General features: G+C 41.4%; 1 protein-coding gene across 1 annotated transcript; it reads left to right on the forward strand.

Moving 5' to 3' along the window:
- Nucleotides 1-549: 549 nt before the first annotated feature.
- On the forward strand, nt 550-7,171 carry gcdhb (glutaryl-CoA dehydrogenase b). Its single transcript, XM_030735563.1, has 12 exons — nt 550-845; nt 1,076-1,191; nt 2,151-2,183; nt 2,317-2,457; nt 2,631-2,693; nt 2,973-3,143; nt 3,278-3,407; nt 4,980-5,196; nt 5,371-5,474; nt 5,609-5,734; nt 6,150-6,310; nt 6,534-7,171. Exons 2-12 carry the CDS (start codon nt 1,089-1,091, stop codon nt 6,605-6,607), a joined length of 1,323 nt encoding a protein of 440 aa, XP_030591423.1. The 5' UTR covers nt 550-845; nt 1,076-1,088; the 3' UTR covers nt 6,608-7,171.
- The last annotated feature ends 7,491 nt before the right edge of the window (nt 7,172-14,662 follow it).

The following is a 14,662-nucleotide window of genomic DNA, read 5'->3' on the forward strand; positions in this document are numbered from 1 at the left end:
AAACTGCATCAGCAAAAGACTCTCAAAGTAGAATGTATTTTTTTTTTAATTTCACATGATAAAGGTGACGCTGATTCCATATATAAAGAATATACTATTTAGATTGATAAAATACAAATAATAATATACTGGTGAAAGCACCCTGGCCCTTTAAAACTAGTTATGCTACATTTGTAAACATGTGATTTCGCATAATACCTGAAGTAAACGTACTACTGTATAGCAATGCATCCTTATTGGTCCTAATTTAAAACATCTAATACATACTAAGTCGCTGCAATATTTTAGTCTAAACATGTGGTTGAGTAGATCTTGTAACGTGAACTCAAAATAGTCAAGTAACATAAAGGTACCTTATCACCAGGCAGCAGAAAATGATTAAGCAACACTGTTTTCAAGTTCTTAAATCTGATAAAGAAAATTATAATCTTATGGTTCCTTGTAGCCGTGACGCTTTTATTTTGGGAAACGACAACATCTGTCACGCCCCCACTAATGAGCCAATCAGAATGTGCTACGGTGGCCGACGCGTCCACTAAAGGCAGCCATGGTTAGTGATGATGGGTGACCACAACCAACGAGAGCAGTCATAGTATCTGTTTCTCGGTCTCAGACATTATATGTGTAGCCTTCCTATAGGAAGCTGATCAGTTCTGAATGGGAAAAGTGGAGTACTGCTGAGTCAGAGGCGTGCGGTTACGGGATTACGCCACACTCATCATGGCACCCCAGCTTGTTTGGCTTTGCGTGATGACGTAGGGGAATATTTTTACGTCCAGTAAGGGTCATCCAGGGAAACAGACACGATAAGCTAAGTCGAGGTTTAGTTGTTCCACCTGACCCAGGTAAGAGTTCGTCTTATGCCTGTCATTGTGGCAGTGCGTGTTATTCTCAACTCAGAGTACATTTTTATTACAGTCGTTCAAAAATTAGCTAATTCGGGAGTTAGCGGCTAACTATCATGAGCTAGCGCTGTTAGCTTTTGGCTGCAAAAGTTACCTAATGTAGCATCAGTTAGCCTAACTAGCCTAAGTTATAAATCAGCGTGGATCATAATAGTCTGCTTGTTTTCTAGACTCATTTTCATCATGGCATTGAGAAGCGCTGTCTGCCGTCTCTTAGTCAACCCTCACAGATGTGCTGTCATCACAGCTTCCAGAGCACAGGGAACTGCAGCAGCTGCCACACACGGTTAGTACTCTGAGACATGCCGCAGAGGTGTGATTGTCACCCGCAGTGACGTCCAGGTCGTCAGGATCAGTAGCATTGGTTTCTGTGTGTGATGTTCACGCTTATCGTTACCACGCTCATCGATAGGGTGGAGGGAGGTTATGTCTTAGGTGGCATTGTTCTGTTTGGTCTGTCTGTTTGCCTGGTAGCAGGATAACTCAAATTATGAACGGATTTCGATGTAAATTTTGGAGTTGTTGGGGGTGTTACGAGGAACAGTTGTTTAAATTTTGATGGTGATCACGATCTGGATGCAGGATTTTCTAAAAAAAAGTTTTTACCATTGCGAGATAGGGCAATACTCGCATATTTGCATCTAACCTTATGAGGATGAGCCCGAATCCTCTAAAAAGGATTAGGGTGACACATAAATGACCATAAGTTCTGTCATATATCAAAGTTTGTTCATGATTGAAGGAGGATTCAGGTCTAATGATCCAGAATGCTGAACATTATAGGATCAAAAGATCATTCACTCCTGTAGAGTAAGAAATAAAACCAGTGGCATGCGATGAACACCAAAATATTGCAGCGTAGCATTGGCACATCAAAAATTTGGTGTGGGTGAGGTCTGCACTCTGAGTGCACTTCTAGTTTGCATTTTATTTATATATATATAAAAAAAAGTGTATGTTTGGACATTGAGTGCTACTAACCAAAGGCACATCAAACTGTGCAGCTAAGTCAGTGATGGCCACAGGGGGAAATATGATGGTTTTAAATGTGAAGGTGTGTTTTTGCAGAAATAAATATACATTCAATTCAGATAGTATTCTCAAAGTGACACTTGCATTTCCATGAACTATTTTGATAGATGGAAATTGTTTTATTATTTTAGGACACTTTAAATAGTCACAAATTCACAGCTCTTTTTCATAATATTACTGCTTTTTAGTTTTTTTGTTTTTGTGCCATCACAGATGCAGAGAAGACAGAGCAGAAATCTAAAGCACGTACGTGTTAACAAGTATACATTTTTTCAAATTCTGGATAACATTCATAAGTCGTACCTTTGACCCAGAACCTAGTTTTTACTTTAAGTATTAAATTGATCTAAATTAAATTGGTCTTCTAAATGCCTGATAGCGAAGGTCCAGTTCGACTGGCGTGATGCTCTGGACCTGGAGGGCCAGCTAACAGAGGAGGAGATCATGATCAGGGATTCCTTCCGGACCTACTGTCAGGAGAAACTCATGCCTCGCATCCTGATGGCGAACAGAAATGAAGGTGAGAGAATGCCATTTATTTCCCTACATGTATACTGAATCAGATTGTTCATTCAGTGTTAGTAATGAGTGCAGCATTTTTACCTCTGTCAGTTTGTGAATATGGCCATAGTTGAAATCAAGAAATTCCTGTTAAGCTCACATCATATCTGGTTTTGTCATTTTTATTTCAAGTGTTCCACAGAGAAATTGTGTCAGAGATGGGAGAGATGGGTGTCCTGGGTCCAACTATTAAAGGTCAGTCCGGTCGCATCTTGGCCCAAGATGGTTGGTTTTAATGGAAAGTTGTAAAGTTTAACCATGCTTCAGTTGCAAAACAGGCATACTGCTTTGGCATTAATGGCACAGAATGAACCTTGGACCTGTGCACACTGAGGTTCTGTGCAATGTTTGCTTTTGGGAAGTCTCTATGACAAAGGTTTTAGCCCTATACACCTTTTCTCCCTTTTTGTTCAATACGTCATTCTATTTTTAATTACACTCACTGCTACTCTTCTTCCTGTGGTTGATGTTAAGGTTATGGCTGTGCTGGGACAAGCTATGTGGCCTATGGTTTGATTGCCAGAGAAGTAGAGAGAGTGGACAGTGGCTATCGCTCAGTTATGAGCGTGCAGTCATCTCTGGTCATGCACCCCATTAATGCCTACGGCACAGAGGAGCAGAAACAGAAGTACCTCCCCAAACTGGGTAAGAAGAGAAAACAGTAGCAATGTTTTATCAGCAATAAATGAGATATTGCTGGTTTAACTGTAGAACCCCAGTGCAAAGTTCCTGGGCTCTCAGGTATGTGTGTTACTGAGTGAGGTATCCCCTCTGTCCAGCTCGTGGAGAGATCCTGGGCTGCTTTGGCCTGACAGAGCCTAACCATGGGAGTGACCCCGGTAGCATGGAAACCAGAGCCAAATACAATCCCTCCAGTCGCACCTACACTCTGACTGGCTCCAAGACATGGTAAGTAGTGTCATAGTCCTTCTAGGACAAATCTAACCACTTAGAAGCCATATTAATAATGCTTTTGGGTTAATAAGCCCACACACACAGCTAAATAAATGGAGAGAAGTGTGAAATTTCAGTGGTCACTGAGACATAAAAAAAAAACTTTTAGAATGAGAACTATTGGGGAAAAAGTTTGGTCACTTTGTCCCAAAATAAAGTTTAAGTCTTTTCTGGGACCAATATCAGTTATACGACACATGAAATTGTTTGCTACTCTGGGTGTTTTTAAAGCATAATGATTGGCTCTTTGGGAGGAGGGACGAGACAACCATCATTTTTAAAATTTTTTATTTTTGTATGTAGGATTGTTTGTATCCCTCTCTGCCTTATACTGTTTTTATACATATATTTTTTATACATATATTAAAAAAATGTCTGAGATGTTGATTGTATTTCAGATATTCTGAATGAATTCTCTCTAAATTGCTCAGTATACAACCATCATTTGACTTGTATATTATTTAGGTACAGTGGTTCGTGTGTGTGTTTTTGTTTGTTTTTTTCTGGAGCTTTTTGTTTGTTATTTTGGGGCGCAGCTTTCTTTCACTTCATATACTCTTTAAAAAAAAAAAAGAAAAAAAAGAAAATTCTCTTCTTAGGATGTTATGTCATTAGATGTACACAGGGGGGAGCTCTTCACAGCTGCTACAGTGTACAATACTGAAGTTTTACTAGGGTTACATTCACTGTTTTCTGGAGCATATCTATCCTATGTTCAGCGGTTATAGAATTCAATTTTCATTTATATACATTTTACATTTTGTAATCAAAGAAATTACAAAACAAATCAGTACATATTTCTATCATTTGGTAAAAACTGTTCTGGCTGACTCAGTTTGGTCCAAACCATCTGCAAAGCTACATTATTATACTATACAATATACACTTTTAATCAGAGTATAGCATCTAGAGGAGCAACAATGAGACAACCCCCAAAAGAGGAAGGGTTTACAGGTGGAGGCCACTGACATTTTTCCATTTTTCCTTCCTCATCTTTTCTGACTGTTTTCACTATTTTTGCATTTGGCTAGGGTCAGTGTCACTACTGGTAGCATGATGTGATACCTGGACCCTACAGAGGTTACACAGGTAGTCCAAGTCAAGATGGATCCACCGTCAGACCCTACGCTGGTGGGTCCTGGGTTCCTCCTGGTGCACGACAATGTACGGCCTAAGATGGAGAATGTATACAGGCAGTTCAGGAAGGATGAAGGAACTGATGCTATTGGCTGGCCCCCACACTTGCCTGATCTAAATTCAATAGAACATCTTTGGAACATTATTTTTCGGTCCACACGATGCCGCCAGGTTGAGCTCAGTCCTCAGTCTGTCATCTCATTAGGAGTCCTGACGTTGTCAGGCATGCATACAAGCACATGGAGCCCCCCCCCCCCCGAATGGGATCTGATGTTTTCAAAATGTTCCTTTAATTATTTTGAGCAGTGTAGGTGTCCTGTACTCTTTATTAAAAAAAACAAAAGGTCTACCAAGATGTCTTCATAATGTTTAATTTGATTCTTCCTCCAGGATCACCAACTCCCCGGCGGCAGATATAGCCGTAGTTTGGGCCAAATGTGACGACGGGAAGGTCCGCGGCTTCATTTTGGAGCGTGGCATGAAAGGCCTCTCCACACCAAAGATTGAAGGAAAGTTTTCCCTGAGAGCCTCGGCCACTGGTATGATCCTCATGGATGAGGTGGAGGTTCCTGAGGAGAACCTGCTGCCTAAAGTCTCTGGCCTGGGGGTGGGTGCAGTACCATGTTTATAAAATATTGCATGTCTTTGTTTTATTCAAACCCTAACTTATTATTGTAATTGTATAGTTTCTAATAAGTACATTTCAGTAACTTAATATTCTACATTGGCCATCAGAGTACTTGCTCCTGACTCCCTTCTTTTTTTTTTTTTTTCCACCTAGGGTCCCTTTGGCTGCTTGAACAATGCTCGTTACGGTATTGCATGGGGTGCTCTGGGTGCTGCAGAGTTCTGCTTCCACGCAGCTCGTCAGTACACGCTCGACAGGTCAGACAAACAAATGACTTTTATTGTTGTGTTTTTTTTCTTTTAACACAATTTTATTTATTTGCTTTTTTGTTGCAGTCCATTATTTATTAACAAAACGATAAAACAATGTTGTTGTTGTTTTTCTACACCAGAATTCAATTTGGAGTACCGTTGGCAAGAAATCAGCTGATGCAGAAGAAAATGGCTGACATGCTGACAGAAATCACCATCGGCCTGCAGTCCTGCCTGCAGCTGGGCAGACTTATCGATGAGAAAAAGTAAAAACAACTTTATCTTCTAGCTGGAGGGCATTAGATGGGATGCAGCAGGGCCTTTGCACTGGTTCTTAAGGGTCCCATCCTGCAAACCAAATGGTCACTCTGGCTTCTTTCTGTCAGGGTGACAAGAGGAAAAAAAAAAATCCTTCAGCAGCATCATGAAGCCAATAAAGGGCTGAAACCTAAAAAATCTGAACCTGAATGTCATCAAAATGATAAATATTTGACCTTAGAGAGAAGCTGCTGTCTCATTTTGGGTTTAGTGTATTTCATATGAAGGTGTTGCAAACAGTAAAGAGATGCAAAAACACAGATTGATCTAAAATGGAGCACATGTATAGAAACGATCTTTACCTGCTAAAGTCTTGCACTTCATTGGGAAAGACAGTGCTTAACAAATCTGTTTCCTTATCAGAGCCTCTCCAGAGATGATATCCATGTTGAAAAGGAACAGCTGCGGGAAAGCTCTGGACATCACCAGGCAGGCCAGAGACATGCTGGGAGGAAACGGCATCGCTGATGAGTACCACATCATCCGCCACGTCATGAACCTGGAGGCTGTCAACACGTATGAAGGTGAGAAGGTGGTGAACCTGCACTGTGTGGGCGAGAGTCTGAATATGTGTGTTTAAGGGTATTACGAGGTTGGTGGATTATGTAAAAAAAAAAAAAATGGCCATTTTAACCAAATTGTTTCATCACTAGTGAGTTGTTTTGTAAGAGAATCCATTAATCCTGAGCACCAGCCATCTGTGCACCACCTCCACTTGAGTAACACCTGTGTTATGTCCTCCTCCAGGTACTCATGACATCCATGCCCTGATCCTGGGCAGAGCCATCACTGGATTGCAGTCCTTCACTGTGGGCAAATAGCTCCAACTTCTCACCGCCGTTCCCAAACACCAGGATTGCCGTCAGAAATGCAAAACCCATCCAAACCGTTAGAAGTCAGGAGCAGACTTCAGATCATTTATGTGAATTCTCTTATGGAAAGGATTTGATTGTAGAAAACATATTTGGGGAGAAATCTGTCATGTTTTGAATGTGTCAGTTAAATTTTGGACTGTTGTAGAGTGTGATCAACTCAGATCAACTTTTTTTTTACACACTAGAGTGAGAGAGAGATATTTTTCCCAGCAGGAAGCAACTTTATTGATTGTTTACTGAAAACGTTATTTTTAATAATTCCAAATGAGGTCAGGATTGAGACTGGCTGCCGTTACAGTCACGTTAAAAAGCTGATACTGCAGTTATAGAAACATAAATGCCTGCAGCGTGTTTGTAATTGCTTGTGAAGCGTTTTGTTTGAAATGTTGAATTGGTGTCAGACATGGTATGCTGTGATTACGTTTAGCACTTTACAGGATCTAACACTAACGTCAGAACTCTGCATGGTTTGTAAGAGGGCAAAGTTTTTCAGAGCTTAAATTAAAAAATGTTTTTAAAAAAAATGTCTGCACAGTAATTTTTTAGTACACCGTGGTAAGAACATCAGAACTATTCTAAATAAAAGCAGATAAAGATGAGGTGTTATTATATTTGGGATTTGGATTTCACTGATAATCCTCGTCTCACTTTGTCGTAGTTTAATCTCTCTCAGGTGATGCAGCACATGTGGGGTTAATCAGAAAAATGTGTGGAGTAGCTCTCTGCACTTTTTTGGCTCAGAGCTTCCAGGGACAACATAAACACCACAGCTCGCTGACTTCAACTGCACATAAGATCAATAAAGGAAAATCATAGGCTTAAAGCTGGTTTTAATCAGCTTTTGCAGTCATGTTATTATATGATTACTGTCACTGCGGTGACTGTTTGCAGTGTCTAAGTCTGACCTGTGTGATTCTGTAGTGCAGTAAGTCCATAACCGGTACCATTTACATTATACACTGCTCAGAAAAAAAAACAAAAACACTTTTAAAAAGTGTAAGTCAATTAAACTTAATATTGATAATTACATTCTGGTCAGTTAAGTAGCAGAAGGGGTTGTTAATTAGTTTCTGCTGCTTTAGTATTAATTAAATAAACAACAGGTGCACTAGAGGGGCAACAATGAGACAACCCCTCATGAGGGTTGGCCTGAGGGCCCGATGACCTCTAGTGGGTGCTGTGCTCACTACCCTTCACTACTGCACTGTGGAGCCTGACTGGCATTTGCCACAGAATACCAAAATAGGCAGGTCTGCAACTGATGCCCTGTGCTTTTCACGGATGAAAGCAGGCTCACCCTGAGCACATGTGACAGAGGAGAACATTATACTACCTGACACATCATTCAGCATGACTGGTTTGGTGGTGGATCAATGATGGTCTGAGGAGACATATCCATGGAAGAATGCACAGACCTCTGCAGACTGCAAGCTCATTATATTTTAATAAGGTTGGCAATTTTAAGTATGAGGCGGCCTCTAGCAATCCTAGTGTTACATAAACTCGTACAACATATCAGGTACATGTTTCTATGCGCAAATAAGCAAACAGAACTTGACAGACATTTTGACAGTTCACGTACTAATGTACATGCTGGATCACTGTCATGGTTTGTTGGCACACATAATTAAACTGAGCTATCATTAAATCTGCCTGTGCTGTGAAAACTGGCTTCCATCAGCAACCCCAGCATGAGGCACGGCAGTGGTAGCATCGTGCTGCAGGTGGTGTTTTTCTGCAGCAGCCCAGAGTAGCTGATCAAAGAAAAATTAATTATTTAAAAACCGTTAAAAACATTTTTAGAGGATAATTTGGTTTCCAGCAGCTTCGAAGAAACAGCAGTAACGTGCTGACGGGGTCGAATCAGACCAGAAATGAGATCACGTTCAACAGACTTAAAAAAAAAAAAAAAAAGACTGTTCAGACTGTTTTGAACTCTACTTTAATGATGGTAATAAAACATGAAAAAGTGAAGGTTCAACACTTCTTACACTACATGGGCATCAAACTGTGGCATATCAGCAGTACACAGTTCCCTGCTTGGCTCACTTGTCTCTGCTGTTTTCTCTCCCCATCTCTACTTCACTTCATGTCCGGGACAGCCGAGGAGCAGCAGCCACCACAAAATGCTGTCGGTGCTTCAGATAATCTTTTGGTTGCCCCCCCCTTTATAATCCATGAGGCCATGAGGGAGGCTGGGTTGGGCAGGCTGCTGTACAAATAAAGACCTCCGTCCTCTCCAGCTTCATCGCATGTCTGTCGCGGCCACTTTGAAGTGGAGGGAATTAAAGAACTGACAAATCCCCAGCTGTACATGATGCCCAGGCATGTTCTACATAGTGCTTACATAAGGAAATTGCTTTTCCTTTCCTTTTTTTCCCCCTCAGCCAATAGCCTTTCATCCTTTTGGGTATGGAGATGTGACTAATTGTACCCTGCATGGACTCTGTCTTCTGGGTCCTTTCTGTCAGGAATGATGGAGGCTGACATGATGGTTCCCTTGTTATGGGAAATTAGATGAGCGCTCATATTTCCTCATCCAGGCATTAGCAGCAGCCATGGCAGTCTAATACTTGGATAATTAGGAGGCTTTTCATCTCAAAGAATCATCTAGATTATGTCCCCGGTGGGTTAACAGCTCTGTCAAAATGAGTTTTTAACACATTCAGTAGGGACAAACATGGTAAGCCTCTGACTACATCGAAATACAGGATTAGGATTCAGGATGTGGAATTTGTGGGAATGAGCCGTGGAACCTTTGGAGGGTAGGTTAAAGCCCATCTTCAATTTAACTCAGAGGCTTAAAGGTTACAAATTATTTGGACATAAATCTAACTTTGGGGTTTATTTTAATCCTGGATGTGATAGCAGCAGGCTCCACCCTACTTTATACCATATGTTAGGTAGATTAGGTGAGAATGTAAAAGTCTGCCAGCATTGACACAGACACATTGTACACTTTGCAATGTGAACTTTGCTAAATCAGGTCATTAAAAGCTCAGTATCTCCCATTTTTATGATTATGAAACACCTTCAGTAATAACACACCCATCTGTCTGATTACCACATCTAAGGTGAATGATTGTCTCAAAGTAAAGCACCGGAGTGATTGAGAATAGAAATGTAAATACCACTGAGTTGTTAACTGAGTTATTAAACTCGGATATTTGATGATTTGGTAATGGCCAGGAAGGTGTTACAAACAAATGCAGGGGCAAATCTGAAAAGATGGCACAGTAGCTTAGTGGCTATAACAAGGCTCTGATTATGATATATTCCCCAAAAATATCAGCAGGACCAGTATTTTAAATGTCGTAGTAATTTCCAGGACTGATCATGCGGCTCAAAATTTGTGGTGCGAATCTACTAAAACCCAAAGATGATTACTATTAAAATTTCTGGTTTGAGGTTTGACATAGTTTGCATTGGTTCAAACTTCTTTAGACTGATATTTAGATTTTGCTTGATGTACAGTAACACAGTTTAATTCAAAACACAGGCTGAAGTGTGCATCTTGCAGGTGTGTCCATATATGCAGGGTGCATGTTGTTGCTGCAGGTCCATGGCACACAAGCATCAATCCATGGATCTGTGCTCTGCTTCAAAAAAGAATCAGTATTAAAGTATTTAAAGAAAAATAATCTCCCCTCCCTCTGCAGGTGAGGAAATATTTTATTTCTGCGACTGTTTTACCTTCATTGGATTACAGCCATCTGCTCTTTGTGAAGGCACCTCACCAGTACCTACCTAAAGAGGTTAGACACTGTCTGTCTACCATTTATATTTAATTACTGGCTGTGGAAATGGTCTATATCACTGTTCTCTGTATGCTGCTGGTAAGCAGCTGTATCTGTGTGTCCGTCCCTTGGTTGGTTTCTATATGTAAATCTCTGCTTGGGCTGGTTCCTTCTTATCTGTGTACATACATGAATAAAAATAAATAAATATAAACAGATCATCACTCTGGCCTTCAGTCTCAAAGTATTTTAGAAGTTTTTGGATAAATAAAATAATGATAGTGTGACCTGAGTATAAGCTGAATCACTGTCATATCATTGACTGCTTTGGTAAAAATAACCGAGTCATCTCAGTCTGGACTAGATGTGGAACGTGAGAGGAACTCTCAGATGTTTGGGGGATGCTTCTTAGACTTCCAGATTATACATTTCCTTTACTTCAAAAGGATGTCTCAAGTTGGGCGCCTGGGCAGTGACCACATATATATGCCGCGGCGGGGGTTCGAGTCCCGGCCCAATGCCAATTTGCCCGCATGTCTTCCCCTGTATCTTTCCCCCATTTCCTGTCTCTCCACTGCCCATAAAAGCTGCTGTGGCCAAAAATGCAAAAAAAAAAAAAAAAAAAAAAAAAAAAAGGATGTCTCAAGTCATGCTTTTTCAAAACAATTATCATTATTATGAAATGCAGAAGTATGCAAAAGTCTACTTTCTGCTATTACTATCTGGAGGGTTTTACCCAAAAAACATATTGAGGATATTTAATGCAATATATTTACATTTTTACCATAACTGGAAACTGTTGGAGCAGTATGACAGTGGCAGCAATGGTATTTGTTCAAATGTGTTTGTGTGATTGGAGGTGTGTAAAAGACCATGAAGGTAAATATGCTGCAAGAATTGCTGCAACACTCACAGTGTTGCAGCAATTCTTGCAGCATAGTGAGAGACTGCAATCACAGAGTTGTATATTGACATTTCAGGCAACTTATTCCACACAGACATGCTCTCATTCTCACTTCTTTTTTTTTTTGTTTGTTTGTTTGTTGGGGTCTGGTCACTCCAGCTGAATTATATCTTGTGTTGGTCCCTGGGTGCTGCACAGAGGCTTCTGCTAAAACTTAGCATGGGTTAAATACAGAGACTCATCAGAGATATCTTAGGCTTTAAGGATGATCTTCAGCAGTCTTTACTTTCTCTGTAAGCCCACAGCTCAACAAAGTTTTAGTCAAAAAAGCAAATCTGCCCACAGCGTCGCCTTCAAGTCTTCAAAGGTGCTGATAAGGGTCAGACCGTCCCTATATTCCGCCTACAAACCCGAATGTTTTTTTTGGTTTAACTGAAAGACTCCTCTGTGGGTTAAGACCGTGGAAACAGCCGGCCTGTCTCTCCAACAGTGATATAACAATGCACTGACACACACTTTGGTGCCACACACTGTTTTTACCCTCACTCCACTGAGACTGCTCCTTTGTGTGTGAGACACTGACACTGTGACCTCCCGGAAAATCCTGGAACTATTTTGATGGACAAAAATAGCCATCTCTACCCAGTAGGGCTAGTTTCCTTTACGGCGTCTTCTCAGTAGCGGCGCGTAAGCCTGCCAAGAACTGAATCCCGTATGGCTTAGGTACGCGGAGAGAGTTTCCAGCAGAGTGGGCAAAGTGGGCGGAGCCGACAGTTTACAGCGCGACGCACGCTTCATTCAGCACCAAGGACAGAGCCAAAGGCACCTACAACACCTCACACAAGGACCCCCGAAACAGCTGCTGCACCTGTGGAGAGCTCTTTCACCGTAAAGGACCGGATGGAGTTTGCGCCTGAAAATACGGGATAAAGGAAAGAAGTGAAATGCAAAGTTATCAAGAGCTCGAATTCGTTTTCATTTATCTCGACACGTTTCTTTTATTTCCTTTGCAGAATTTGAGCATTCGTCCGCGTATTGATGGCAGCTCGGATTTTTTTTCTTTTTTGCGCCACAGTTTCGTGTGAAGAATATCACTTTCGTGTTGGGAGTATGGTCCAGTTATAAGAAGTGAGCCCACAAGAGTCATCATCCGTCCTCATAACCATGAATGGTTACAATTTCACCGGTTTCAACTCCACTCACGAAGCGCATGCTTATTCAGGGTCGATAGACGACCCCCTGTACAAGCAGTACAAACCCGCGGTGAAGGAACTCATCCCTTTGCCAAAGGCGGTGTTATATCTGCTCATGGCCGCCCTGGTAGTAGTTGGGGTCGCCTATGCCATTATTGGACACCTCATCAAGGATCTGGCCATTGACATAGCAGGTATGTGTCAGTCAGTTTAAGTCATTTATAGGGAAATGGGTGAGTTATGCAAGGTTGTTACATGAGGCAGAGCAGATGTGGGAGTACAGCAACACTAATGCAAAGACAAACTCACTACTAAAGTCCAATCACATGCTCTGCATCTGCACAGCAGTGAGGATACACTGAATACTGATGCATAGACTTTTACCATCTGAATTCAAGGTGGGTGTTATTTTAGTACTACATGTTGATAAGCATGCCAGGAAAAGGGGACTGTCTTGGCTCAGTAGCTTTAGCACTACAGAGGCTTTAATTGAACCATTTCTTTGTGACTTTCAGCCAGCCTCTGCAGGAATTCAAGCTACTGTTCACAGCCTGGTTAAACCATAAACCTTGGTTATCTACCAGCTTTAACCATTAATGCATTACCTTTAGACAATTTGCCTCCTTGTTCATTTTGTTCACTTTATTGTCAATACTCGTCTGCTACTCCTCCTTACTTTTTTAGATTGTATGCTGGGTCCACCTGGTGATGAAGACGACGACAAGGATAATCCCCACCGCATGGGCAGCCATCCCCCCACAGTGCATCCATTCGCTCACAATGCCTTCCATGTGTGGGACCAGGACGATGTGGTCATTCCCCTATCTCGTGATGAAAGCCCCCAGACCAGTCCGCTGCTGCTGGCCGCTATCCCCTACATGCCCTCTTTCTTCCCACACTCACACAGCCCGCCAACTCACGGCTCTCCGGGTTTTTTCAACAGCCCAGAAGCAACCAAGGAGATCCTGAGGGAGTTCTGATTTTGACATTGACTATGAATACATACTCCAGACTGAATAACATATGACTCTGACACAGGGATGGGAAGAGATTGCTGTGACAAATGGAGCATTTAAAAACCCCATCTCATATCCTGCATCATTACCAGTACACCTTCAGTGACACTGTGAAATGAGCAGCAGTAATGAAATTGTCTCTAACATGTTAAGGAATATGTCAGTATTATACCACATGGCTTAAGACTGTTGTCACAAAAAGAAAAGCTGACAACCTCAGGCAGGGAATCCAAAGAGGAAGTGATTTAGAGGAGAAGATCAGAGGATATTGTCTCTGTGTGCCTGACCTTCAGTGAGATACATTTTAGATGAGTTTAATAGGCATGACATGTTCTTAGAACATGTTGAAATAAAGTTTATTTTAAAGGAAATCCTGGCTGTGCTGTATCGGGTGCTGTATTGTCTAGTCCACATGAGATTAAAATCCACCTGCACAACAAGATTAACCATCTTTCTCATGAAAAATGACTTTTGCTACCCTTCATGTGCACCTTATGTTCTGATAAAAGACGCATGTGAAATCAGTTTCTGTAGTCTTTGACAAAGCTGCTTCCAACCAGCTGGCCCTCTCACACTCTTCAGTAAAATCTTATTTCAAGACACTGAGGGATTAGAGGAAGACTTAAAGGAGTTCTAGCAATACAACATCTACGTACACAGGACAGCTTAATCCTGCAGCTTTATCGCAGGTGTCACACGCACTTGTGGATTCCCCCCTCGTCTAGTACGCAGAACAGAACAATGCAGCTTATAACTCAAAAGTAGCGAGGCATGCTGGGAAAGTTCATTTCTTATCCAAAGACCAGCTCGCAGCAGCTGCTCAGAATGGGTAAGTTAATAAGCGGAGGGAACTGTCAAAAACTCTGGAATCAATTCAGACCCACTTTTGATGCAGATTGTAAAGCTTCTGAGGTCTGAGCATTTTAAAGAGAGACATTCTGTAGTGGATGATCACAGGATCCTTTCTATGCTGAATAATAAAATTAATTAATTTAAAAAACTTCACAACATGCAGCTAAGTGAAGAACACTCTCCAGGAAGCAGGAAAATACAGAGGGTCCAAACCATTCATCAGCCTTATGAACAGAAAGGTCAGATTAGACTTTGCCATAAAACATGTAAACCTATGAAAAAGAATTTGAGATAAACCT

This window comes from Archocentrus centrarchus, chromosome 8, assembly GCF_007364275.1.
Source record: "Archocentrus centrarchus isolate MPI-CPG fArcCen1 chromosome 8, fArcCen1, whole genome shotgun sequence".
NCBI lineage: Eukaryota > Metazoa > Chordata > Actinopteri > Cichliformes > Cichlidae > Archocentrus > Archocentrus centrarchus.

Excerpts from the sequence above, each read along its gene's own strand:
- gcdhb (XM_030735563.1), top strand. The coding sequence starts at position 1,089 with ATGGCATTGAGAAGCGCTGTCTGCCGTCTCTTAGTCAACCCTCACAGA. Across the intron at positions 2,184-2,316 it reads AGAGCAGAAATCTAAAGCAC|CGAAGGTCCAGTTCGACTGG; the intron begins GTACGTGTTAAC and ends AATGCCTGATAG. Across the intron at positions 5,735-6,149 it reads AGACTTATCGATGAGAAAAA|AGCCTCTCCAGAGATGATAT; the intron begins GTAAAAACAACT and ends TTTCCTTATCAG.